We start from the raw sequence: 12834 nt of genomic DNA, 5'->3' as shown, positions 1-12834 counted from the left end.
TTGTTAGAAACCGAACAATTTTGAGATGTGTGTTCAAAGTAGATTGGCGCCTTTAATGTATATATAACCACTATGCAGAGGTGCGAACCTATATTATATAAATACATCTTTAGTAGTTAAGTGATCACCATAGCTATATACTTATAAAATATATGTATCTGAAATACACAAGTGGTCAAAGGTAAACAAGTATGTAGCTTGTCGAGAAGCATACTTTACGTTTAGTGGTTAAATATGTTCATGGTTTTCATAAAGCATACCGTAAGTCGAAAGGCCATACAGCCTACTGTAAATTCAAACTAAATCATTCACATGAATTGCTTATATACAAAGTATTAATACTTGAAGATCGTGTGTGGTTGATATCCTTCTGAGTTGATAAATCGTAAGTATAAACCGGGAGTATAAAGAATATGCAGGCGTGTATGATGTGTACATTGATCAGAAGCGCAATGATAAGTATACCGGTTTGAACGTATTGTATGAACATTACACAATGTGATCAACATTCCATATTGTATGATAGGCCTTTTTAGTATTTGCTGCAAAGACCACTATATGTGATTTTCTTACTATATGATGTGCAAAGTTATATATATGCTCTTAGTACATTACTAACTGATACCTTTTTGCATAAATGATGCAAAATACTGACTGTATTACTTGCATATGCTATAAATGTTTGAATTGTTCAGTGAAGCCATCAATAAATGTGCAGGTACACCAGGCTGTACATGATCGGTTTAATGATCATTGATAGCCCAACATTATCAACACGTGACCTTCGAAAATCTCTGAAGAACACAGACTCCTTCACTATATATTTATATTCCCCTTTGATCATATTTATATTTCTATATCTTTCTCACTCTCTTTAAATATAGTTCATTTTAATTTATCATGTAGACCACACCATGTGTATCAGCCTCTCTTTGTTACCGAACTGACTAGTTTATTCATTAAAGTGTCGTGCCGCATTTTGATATGCATGTTTCCATACATTTCGAAATAGTGAATGATATATGTGCGAGCTGATATTTTCATTCTTCTGTCAATTATTTATTATTTTTTCATTGGTTAAAATGTATTTAAATGTTCAGTGAAACGAATCAAAATCATAGTGTAAAGCATTTATCAGTTCTTTACATCATATAATTGTTGAAAGGTTTCACGTGAACATCTGATATTAGCTGTCTTTTATATAAGTAACCAATGTGCATTGCTTTGCAGTATCAAGTCTGATTCTCTGTTGAGTTTTCATTCAAATATTTCCTTTTAAATACAAGATTGTTAGTTTCATTGATACTATATTAGCATTCCTATTATTATGTATTTCATTTTACAGATTGTCTTATGTTCAATATTGAGTGTGCAAAATAATAAAATTGTCAATTAATTGCAGTTTTCTTTGCCATTTTCGGAAATTAGCTGATGTGGATTTTAAGTGGTCATAACCGTCTCCGGCATTGAATTAAGTTTAGATATGAATAAAGACTTTCATTGAAGTGAATTTTTTGCCAAAAATAGGATAGTAATCTACGCACTGTCAGACAATTAGACTTTTATTTCGTCATCATGATATTTATGTTTATAAATATATATTTGGTTAATTGATTTTGTGGTATTTTCTGTGTCTGGAATATATATATATATATATATATATATATATATATATATATATATATATATATATATATATATATATATATATATGGATGCGTTTCACATTAAATATGGCAAGTATTTATCCATGACGATATAGCTGATTGAGTTTGTGAGTGCGTAAATGTGGATGGGCCGCTTCTATACCCACATGAAATTGTTCGTAATGGTTTTGATGCAAGGAAAAATCAGTATCTGAATGATATTGATCACTATTTATATGTTCATCGTTTTTATTGCCAGCTTGTTGTAGTTTGTAATATATTAGATTTGTCATCTTTTATTGAGATGTAATGTAAACATACTTTACTTATATCAGTGAAACCTCTTTGTATTGCTTCTTTTGATTTGATCGTACATGTCATATTATAACCTTTATTTGTTTCCTTATATAACATTTAGTTGGTTAGAGTCGATACATTTGGACATGTGTTATTTTTGTCCTTCTGACTAAGTACCAGTATAAAATTTTATAAAATATTTTCGTAAACTCCTTTACTTTAAATGTAGAAATCAATTAGTTTTTGTAAGGAAGAGTTCGGGCTCCTAAACGTTTGTCTCGGGCCCCGAGTGGTCAAGTAGTCTAAAGCGCCCACCGCTTTGAATATAAGGATGCATTCAGATGATTACGTTGTCATAGACAAATTACTATAATTTCCAAAGTACAGGTTAATTCGGTATTGATAGTAGGATCGATCTCTATGAGAAAACGCTTTACTATGACGAAAGTCATTCGTCGTATGAATAAGATTCTCATATTTATACAGTTGGAAACGGAGAGATCACTCCATCTACATCCATATAATGTATTTGGTCTCATGGACATTAAGTAACATTATCTTACTTAAAAACAAACCTAGTATTATGTACCATTTAACTACGTGTGAGCTTCGTTTCATCAAAGATGTTTCTGTTGAATATGGTAAGCTAATTAGCTACATTAGTTCCTTCAAATGCGGTATTTACGATGATCTAGCTATAACTAGGTTAACTCCATAGCTAATGATCAACGTTTTAGTATCAAATTATAAGCCAGATTGTTCTTCTCTAATAAAACTAATGCTCATAATCATTTTTTGTTCCTTCTGATATCCAACAAATGAAATTATATCGCTGTTCCTATATTAAAACTATCGAGGAATTTATTTCAATTTGTGAATGTTATAATGATTTAACTCACATTGATTCAAGGTCACTGGCAGGGCTGGGCAGTAATCTGGCACTGATACTTCGGCTACTAGTGGATACACATGCAAAAACAATGCATTTTGCAAAACACTGCTGGACAACAATGAATGTGTTTGCATAATATCAATATTAATTCTGGGTATCGCATTTTGATAGTAATGTCCGGACACAATATTCCAAAATGTATATGTAGTTATTAATATGTTGTCCAGTTCGACAGCGTACTTTAACTGCAATACACAATAAATGTTAATTGTAAACCCATGTTTTTACTACCTTTCCGTGTTCACCAATTTTCAAAACCCAATCAGTTGTTTTAATCGGCAATGAAATGTTTTGTAAATTATCAATATAAAATTGTATTTTAGGCTTAACGAGATCCAACCATAAAAATATTCGTCAGATGTTTGAAAATATTCAGGACAGTTATGGGAAATGATGCATATATCATGATGTAATTAATAAGTAATTCTTAATAAGTAATTTAAAAAGAATTTAAATCATAAAATAATCGTGAAACAACGTTTATGAATCGGTTTTATTTCTACCGTTGCACCCACTTTGACACAATACGGAGAAAAAAATAATTTTTATAAAAAATTAGTATAAGATTCGTATATTTATATCTACCGTTATGTTGTATGTCGTTATTATTTGCAGCCTGATATATTTTTAAAACCAAGAATGTAATGTATGCCAACTTACCATATATATCCATAATATACAGCTTCTGGAACACGTGCAGTTAATTACACAGATGAGCATATGCGTCCTAATATATAGTATTGGGCTATTGTATGACGATTGCTTGATTTAATAGTGAGCGTGAAAGAAATACGTGGTTTCACTAATGGTATCTTAAACATGCACAACACAAAATGCGTAACTGAAATTACAACTTTGCATCATACCATTCTTACAAAATGTTCGATAATGGGTTGGACATATTTTGTTTGTACCTCGGCAATTTTTAGCTGCGTACATTTTATGCCAAAAACATCTAAATCTAATTAAGTCCCCACTAATGTTTATGTTAGTGTGTTGCCAAGTTATCATAATTTAGGTTAGAAATGCGGAAATCACCCTTAAATAGATTAAACATATATGTATAGGTACCTTTTATTGTTATTGAGAAAACCAAATATGTTGTAAATGCATCCCATGTTTCATCCCTATAATTATATTGTGTATACAATAGTTAATATGCACCCACATGTGTTATGTTCCCTTGAGTATTTCAGTGTCAGCACTAAAATTGTAATAATCAACAAGATTGCAATTTAGGCTTGACTAACTATCGTTACGCGTTACCTTAACAAATATACATCATATTGATACAGGAAAACATAAATGTTTCATACATTTGTTCAAACAAATTTTTATTTTTATGAAATTGTTCTTGTCCAAACGTTGTATTTAGACTTTCTAAAACTAATCGAGTTTATTATACAATCAACCAATATATATATATATATATATATATATATATATATATATATATATATATATATATATATATATATATATAATTATTGAAGCTTGAAAGTACACAATTATATGTATGAGGCCGAAAAGGTTTTGTTTTCTTGCCCATGTATGTTGTTTAGTTTCCATATCCATTATCAAATCGATGGGTTTTTTCTTCTCAAAACTATTATTGTTCTTTCTTTGGAAAAGTCATTATTCACTCTGAACATCATCGTGTACGAATACGATATTTAAATGTCAATATATCAAGATTAATTTTCAGGAAATTCTAACGTGATTGAATAATTTTAAAATTCATTTCTCAGCAGATTGTAAGCATTATTAACATTGGAACAACGACAAATTATGATATATTTTAAGTTTTAACCCGTCTGAACCGAAGATAATCTGCGCTTCCCTCCAGATATAATTTTGTAATAAAACTACTCTATATTGCCGTAATTGTTTTGAAAGTTACTCTATGATAATTGGACATGAATTTAAATAACTTCATCATATTATAATAATAACCATTGACGCTCTTCCTACCACTGCTAATGAAATTGAAATTGGACATGCATATAATTGTAATTGGATATGCATATTCAGGAAATTAAGTATCAACGGTCTCTAGTATTATTGATATCTACATTGGTTCCCCAGAGCATACATGTTTCAAGGAGTATTTACCGGGAATGTTTTCTCTCCAGACTTTGCGTCTATGCTGATTATGGAGCTGGCAAGCTTTTCGTCCACGTTTAGAACTGACGTTCTGTCCTCTTCTCTCCATTCGTCACTTGCTAGGCATTCCAGATCGTCCTCCTCCAAAAGTTCGTCCATAGCGGCAACCTGGCAACATACGCCTTTGTGGAATGCACTGATCTGGTCTCCAGGTCGTTTGTATCTGTATATTAAATATACATATACTCACATTCGTACACATGTACGAAACAATTATGCAAAATATTGCATTGCTAGCCTTCACCGATTTGATACCTACACATTCACTAGCCAACCCAATCAACACGACCAAAGAAATTAAGAAAAGAAAAAGCACAAATGAATTAATGTATGCATGGTACAAAATTATTACTTCCTTGTACAAAAGTCCTTCTGAACCTTGTTCTCTCGAACATAATGTCTCTCGGAAAGAAGTGTTTGTGCTATGTTCATTAAGTGTAAGATTAATCTAGGACGTATGTGTTTGGTATTTAAACATTTTCTAATCACTTAACTGTCAAGTTCATCATTAATTTGGTACATTTATAAACCATTCACGTATGTTCCCTTTACATATTTGAATACATTTGCCATTACTTTTATAACGATAGTAGCAGGCTATTTTTAGGCTGAACCCATCCCCCAATGACCAGCTTTTATATATATATATATATATATATATATATATATATATATATATATATATATATATATATATATATATATATATATATATATATATATATATACTATATGAGAGAGAGAGAGTTTATACAATTTAATTTTCAGCGCATCGAACATGATTGTGGTACATGACACATATTTATTTTTAATGAATGGACGCTTGTGGGCTGCAACAGTTTGCGTCTGATCAATTGCAGTCCTGTGTAAAATGGCAGGAATTCTAAGTAATAGTTTAGCCTTTGGGGTCATGGCAGGTGCTTCTTGGCCAGACACAATACAATAAGATAATTCAAATTGAACATCAGGATCACGTAGGTCATTAAGACTTTCAAGACATGACAATATAATTGTGAAAAGTATTGCGACACCGTGCCAGAAAGCAGAGGTTCGAATACATCAAGTCTGTCTTTCCAAACGATATAATGGCTGTTGAATCGCTCGACACAGAATTGAGAGCTAGGGATGGCTTTAAGATTAGTATTGAACGTGTAATATGGGTCTTCAAGGTCATTTTGTGAAGGAAAGTGTTCAAGCTACAGTTTTCGAAGTACAGTCTACTTCGCAGGCTGAGTCATATTTCAGCTCTAAAGTATAGTCCACCGCGGTCAGATATCAATGTAAAGACCTATGAAGACGGACAGAATGTTTTGCCTACTGAATTATGCCAATTTGATGGAACAGGTAAGTACCATACACATTATGGTCTTGTTTGCTTATCAGTTAAAGAAACTATGAGATATATAGTTCAAAATTTAGTGTAAAAAATATACGAATTTGAACTTCTGGATCTGAAATACACACTTATAGTAGTTTATATCGGTGTTTTATGCACTTGTATGCACATATAACATCCATTAAAACAATCATATGTATCATTTGGGACATCTCCTCTTTTAGTATTCCTTAAAGATGATTTAACTAATACAGTTGATAAGATATCAGATATAGAGTTTGGCAATCTGCTTTGTCCTTTCTTGTGATGCTTGGACATATGATGCATACTCTCATACATATCTTTGCTTATGAAAGGTTTGTCGGAAGATATTTGTCTGTCTGGTTCCTAGAATACCGTAATTCGTTTAATACATTATTAGGCCACTGAAATATATATTGGTATGACTCATTTTTATCTATAATATTTCACTGCAAATACCTTTTTAATATGTTGTATTTCCTTTCCAATATACATGCTAATTAATGATTACGCATATAAGTAGGTACGTACATAATTGGTGTCCAATTAACGGGATTCTTTCTCCGGTTTTCTTCTTCTATTCGTTTTATTTCTTCCTCCTGCTTCCTGAGCCTTTCCTCCTCTTCCCTTTTTTTCTGTCGTTTTCTCTCTTCCTCTTCTTCATTCCTGCGCCTTTCCTCTTCGTCTTCTCTTTGTCTTTGCTCTTCTTCTTCTTTAAGCCTCTTTTCCTCTTCTTCTTTTAATTTGCGATCTTCCTCTTCCTTTCTCAATCGCTCTTCTTCAGCTCTTTGCAACTTCTCTTCCTCCATTTTTCTATTTCGTTCTTCTTCTTCGCGTATCCTGCGCGCCTCCTCTATTTTTCTCTTTAGCTCTTCTTCTGCGCGTATTCTGACCTCCTCCTCTTCTTTCAATCGCCTTTCTTCTTCTTTTCTTTTCCTGTCGTTACTTTCTTTTTGCCTGCGCTCCTCTTCTTCCTTTTTTTCTTGTTCTTCCTTCATCCGCTTTTCTTCTTGCTCTATATTCTGTCTGCGTTCATCTCGTTTACGCTGGTCTTCCTTGTTTTTGTCCTTTTCGACGACCATCCAGCTATTTATACTGCCTTTCAAGTTTTCCACATCTTTAAGTGTCGCGCCAGTACCGTTATCAATATCATTGATTAATTTCTGAGTTAATACGAGGGATTCCTGTATTTTCTGCTTCAATTCTTCTATCTTTTGCAATCGGAGTGCAAACTCCAATTTCTTTGCATCTAGTTGACTAGTCTCTTTGGACGTATAAGGATCGTTCTTCGTGGTTTTCTTCTCTGGACCTTGAATTATCATTTTAGAAAGTTCCTCGTTACGATAGTATATTTTGTTGTCACATTTAAAATCTTGAATCGACACTTTCTAGCTCATGTCTATTTTGTTTTTGTCTCAATGGAGACTGCAAAATAGTATGCTTATATCATGGCCCTACTAGTATTATGAAAAGATAAGATAAAGAGGTTACGATAGGTATTTGCGATAATGGCAAGAAATCTTTTAGATTTATTGTGTTTGGCATTAAGTATGTACTTTGTAACCGCACACCTACACAGCTAGGTAAAGTATGCGAAGTCTCTACCTTCACTATTAGTTAATTTATATTTATCAATAGAGTATTCAACCATTTCAACTTACACTTTTTCGCAATGATTATATGATTATCATTAAGGAAACAACACAATTTATTCAAGTATTTTGATTATGGTTTTGGTGTTACCTCTCCTGCATGTGTAATGCACGAATGAGGGTAATAATGCTCTTAATAAACGTATTATGTTTTATTAAAATTTAGTCTCAAATGGATTGAACTTTTTTCAGGATAGCTATGATAATCTTATAAACAGATGAAATGAAACGTGTAATACAGAAATCAAACTGAACGTTGCGTTTTGCTTTTATTTTTTTGGCTTGAATTTCATTTTGGCATCATTGAAAATACTTAGCTGGCATACGTCGACGTTTTATATCAGCATATCATGCTATGGAATTATGTAATACTGACTGAATCTTCCGAATTCAGACTACTAATACAGAAGTAGCTAACTGCTAGAATATGAATACCCACCTACCCACCTACCACTATCTGCTTAGGGAATCATACATCCTTGCAATTGTAAAATACTGGTTCATTATCAGTTCATCCGCATGTAACGAATATTGTATTGACAAAGATATTGCTTAGCGTAATATTGTTCAGCCATGACAATAATAGGCATTACATTGGCACGCAATCAAGTAACTAATATCCATAATTAGTACGCTTTTAAATTAGATTATGGAAAGAAAGCATCTTAATTCTAACCATAAACATGAAACCTTTGCTTAATTTCATCAAAAGGTTTCAATGCTAGCTAATTTTATTTTTGTTTGAATCAAATCCATGTATCATGCATTGATACAATAATATATCTTACCGCTTGAAATTAGCTTACCTCGAATACCACTTAACCGGCTCGTCCCGACCTGTTCCCCTTTCTTAGAATTGACACTTATTTTACTTGTTTCATTTCTAATAGTAATACTGTTCAGGGTTTCTTTCAATCGTTCTTGAACTGTTTTCGTTGAATTGTTCAGAGCTAGGCGCAATTGTTCGAGTTGTCTATCTATTTCCTTAGCATATTTTGCAATTTGTGTTATTGTGGCAACGGCATGATTTGTTATAGATATACAGTTATTTTCAAAGACATTCAGTTTTGTCTCGTCCTCAGAAATCACTGGAATGTTCGATAAACCTTTTATATTTTCAATTTCCTGTCTTACAAGATCCAGTGCTGATATGTCCTCCATTTATGCGTGGTATGTACATGTAACAGCTCATGAAATCATTCCTGAAAAATATACATATAAAGTAAGTGTCTCCTACACACGCACGTACACATTATATATATGCATATATATATATATATATATATATATATATATATATATATATATATATATATATATATATATATATATATATATATATATATATATATATATATATGTGTGTGTGTGTGTGTGTGTGTGTGTGTCTGTATGTTTGTGTGTGTGTGTGTGTGTGTACCCCTTAACATCATTCCATATAATTAAAAAAATTACGTTGATTTGTTATCATAGGCATATAGCTACAGAAGTGTGAATAATATTTGCTTCGAAATGCACGTATTTATCTTATCTTTGTTTCATAACAACCACTAGCTGTGTTTTATATCCATATATGGAACAGGTGAATGCACACATTTAGTGATATTATGTAAAGAATTAAGCAAACAATATAGATGGACTACATACATGTCATTGATTTATATACCCTTGTATCGCACCCATCTGTTTCAGAGGGATACGGTCATTATTTTAAACAGGTATTTCATCGAAATTTAGAATTGTATTGCTCTTGTGGTTGCCATAATGTTATTTACAAATACTGCATGTAAAGGGCTACCCATCTATATTGTTAACCTTGTAGAGCTGAACTATTTAGTCCAAATGAAAGGGTCAACACATGACATAATATAGCTTCAGCTTATACAGAATATACAACATTACTAGGATGTAAACTTCGTTATATCTTTAATATTCTAATATTTGATGCGATCTGACTTCGACTTTACAAATGTGTCTGCACATCATACATTTCCTGTTCGATGGATAGGAATAAACGATTAATCACTTGGAGCCTACTCAGATAATTATCATCTTTACATAAAAACCCATAAAACTGCTACTGCTCTTATTAATAATAATAATAATTATAATTATAATAACACCACTTGATAGTTCATGACTGAAATTAAGTTAATACAAATTTATTCGTGTATTCTCCCGTTTGTAAACAAAATTAAGAGAGAGGAAAACATTACATAAATAACCTGATACAAGAAAATAAATGCAGAATTGCAGAGAAAAAGAGAACGAGGGAGAAATACGAAATACTCAATGTTAGGATAAGGGATATTGGCCGTTTTAAATTGAATTGTCAAGTATAGAGATGTTTAACCAATATTAAAGCTGATTTGTTGAACGTATAAGTGTACATATATTGATCTCTCGCTCTACACAAACAACTCGCAATACTGATTTCGCCAATGGGATTTAATTCAGAAGACAATTGTTTATACTTCGAAAGAGAGTATACGGTATATATATATTTAAACGATCACCTGTAAAGCAAAATAGAACATATAATAAACTTCAGAAAAATCTACCGATATAAAGTTTGTTTCAAAATACATGGCTGTTTGAATTATATCAAGCGTTTTTTTTTTTCGTTTTTTTTTCTAAAGTAATGATCTGTTGATAAAATGTTATACAAACAACTGAGTGGTAAAATGAAGATGAAAAGTTAAGAAGAAAGAAACAAATAATATGTTATATTACATAATTTAACCCCGAAACGGCAGTTTTTAAAGATGATGGATCCAGTGGTTGTTTGTTGTGTGGGTATACATTAGTGTACCCTTTCTGATTTAAATGTTACCAGCCTCATGTACGTTACTCCACGCGTTTATGATTTCAATTGAAGAGCAACGTCTCATAATAGTATATGTTCTTAGAGTTTAACCAATATTTGATAATATCATGTATCATAGAGAATAAAACAAAATAAAAAAGGTTAAGAAGACCTGAAAACTCATGTAGTAACAACTTTTCGAATGTATAAATAGTTTACCAATTCCGCCTAACTGTCATATTTTGGCGCAAGACTTACATATAAAGAATCCATACAGAACGCATGTAAAAACTGCTGAGTGACACCAAACATGGACGATATAGTGTTTATACCCCTACCTGACTCATGAAACATGAGGAATACAATGGATCCAAAGCACGAAACTAAATAAACGTGTTGTCACTTTGAATGGTCGAATCTCTGCTAGCACACACATAAATAAAGCGGACGCAAACTTGTGTTTGTGCTATTAAGTATTCAGGCAATATTATGTAATACCATAAATCATGTAAATGACGCCCTGTACTTGATGTTGAAGACCACTAAAGGCTTAGTAATTTATGATCTAGCTAAAGTTTATGAGGTTTTAAAGCAGTTATGCTTGTGTATAGATAAGCAAGGAAACATGTATGATGCAGATATTCACAAAATACAAGGACCCGGTAGGTAAATATTGAAATAAGTTAACCTGGTTTATTACCTGTCCTATATATTTACACGATGAAAGACATATACATTCCGATGTCGATTGAAAATACATTAAGTGCAATGTATGCAAGACCTTAATCTAGTGTTTTAAGTGCATGAAGTGAATATAAGGATTGGTGGAAAGATGAGTAATATATTTGTTATTATGGATTAGACGGACTGATTGATACAATATTGTTGAAATCTGATTTTCGATTAACCTTCATCTGAGAGTTCAACCTTAATCTGATCCGCTAGTAGAGGCAGTCATATCTTACATGCATCCGGCAGTCGTCATATTACCCAGCAAATGAGGATGGTTAAGAAAATAAAACGAAAGAGGAAGAGAGGCGGATTTTCGACCATACATGCATTCTTCCAAAACAAATGTACCGGTGAAAGTGTCAAACGCTCTTCTCCTTTACTGTGAAATGTTTTTATATAATTGGCGAGAACAAAGGTAAATACAAAATCAATCAGTCCAATAATTATCATGATTAAACGGTCTGTATGTGATAAATTAAATTCCAGTTAAATTACAGTTAAAATAGGTGTATCTTTAAATATTTGCAAAATAACAAGGGCCACTGTAGTGTTAGACGGTCATGGCAGAGTTGTTAAGGCTATGGTGGGGTGCTCCAAATATTTTATTTAAACTATTATAGAAGTCCCACTAAGGCTTCATTTTGGTTTGAAAGTAAAATTAGTGAAATATAGATGTAATATTCTTAGACCCTAGTCAGCAATGTCGACGGTTTTATTATTGAATATGCAGAAAATGTGAAAAATAACGAACAACAATATAAAAACAACTGAACGCTCGACCTTGTAATAGCCTATTCAATCACTTGATTAGTAGTGTGGAAAAGAGTTCCACCTGTCATTGTATTCTACTAATATATGTGATCTTCTCTCCTGTTCATCCCGATTCATTATTCTCTTTCTGCTGACATTCTCCAAAGTCCTACTCTAATCGGTTTCATTATACTCCTTCACCTTCTTCTCCGCTTTTCCCTCCTCGACTCATTTTCCACCCCCTGCACCTTATATATACCATCTCTCCACCGACTAGAATGTGGTAGACTCAAACTGCTCTGCTAGCCTCACTTGCGTCTCCACCTCTTGGAGCCCCTAGACTCAACTGAACCGGAAGCTGTCAAATAGTAAGCTTACTTAGTCTTTATCTGAGTAATCATATTTGCTACGCAATCGTTTTAGGAAAACTACTTAATGTTTTCTCAGAGTTCTGAATGTTATAATTTGGATCTAAATTG

The 12834-nt window shown here is 32.4% G+C and overlaps 1 protein-coding gene across 1 annotated transcript in view; it reads right to left on the bottom strand.

Moving 5' to 3' along the window:
- Positions 1 to 11333, bottom strand: part of LOC149784178 (death domain-containing protein 1-like) — a 32975-nt gene extending 21642 nt beyond the window's left edge. The window contains exons 1-4 of the mRNA XM_089932251.1: positions 11212 to 11333; positions 8874 to 9269; positions 6947 to 7724; positions 5008 to 5221 (exon numbers count right to left, since the gene is read on the bottom strand). Of these exons, the coding sequence (XP_089788377.1) occupies positions 5008 to 5221; positions 6947 to 7724; positions 8874 to 9228 (1347 nt within the window). The 5' untranslated portion in view covers positions 9229 to 9269; positions 11212 to 11333. The remainder of the gene's footprint in view (positions 1 to 5007; positions 5222 to 6946; positions 7725 to 8873; positions 9270 to 11211) is intronic.
- Between the last annotated feature and the right edge of the window lie 1501 nt (positions 11334 to 12834).

The sequence above is a fragment of the Sinohyriopsis cumingii genome, chromosome 14 (genome assembly GCF_028554795.1).
Source record: "Sinohyriopsis cumingii isolate HCF-2022 chromosome 14, ASM2855479v2, whole genome shotgun sequence".
NCBI classification, from domain to species: domain Eukaryota; kingdom Metazoa; phylum Mollusca; class Bivalvia; order Unionida; family Unionidae; genus Sinohyriopsis; species Sinohyriopsis cumingii.
Note: the sequence above shows the minus strand (reverse complement) of the source record. Positions and strands in the feature narration are given on the sequence as shown.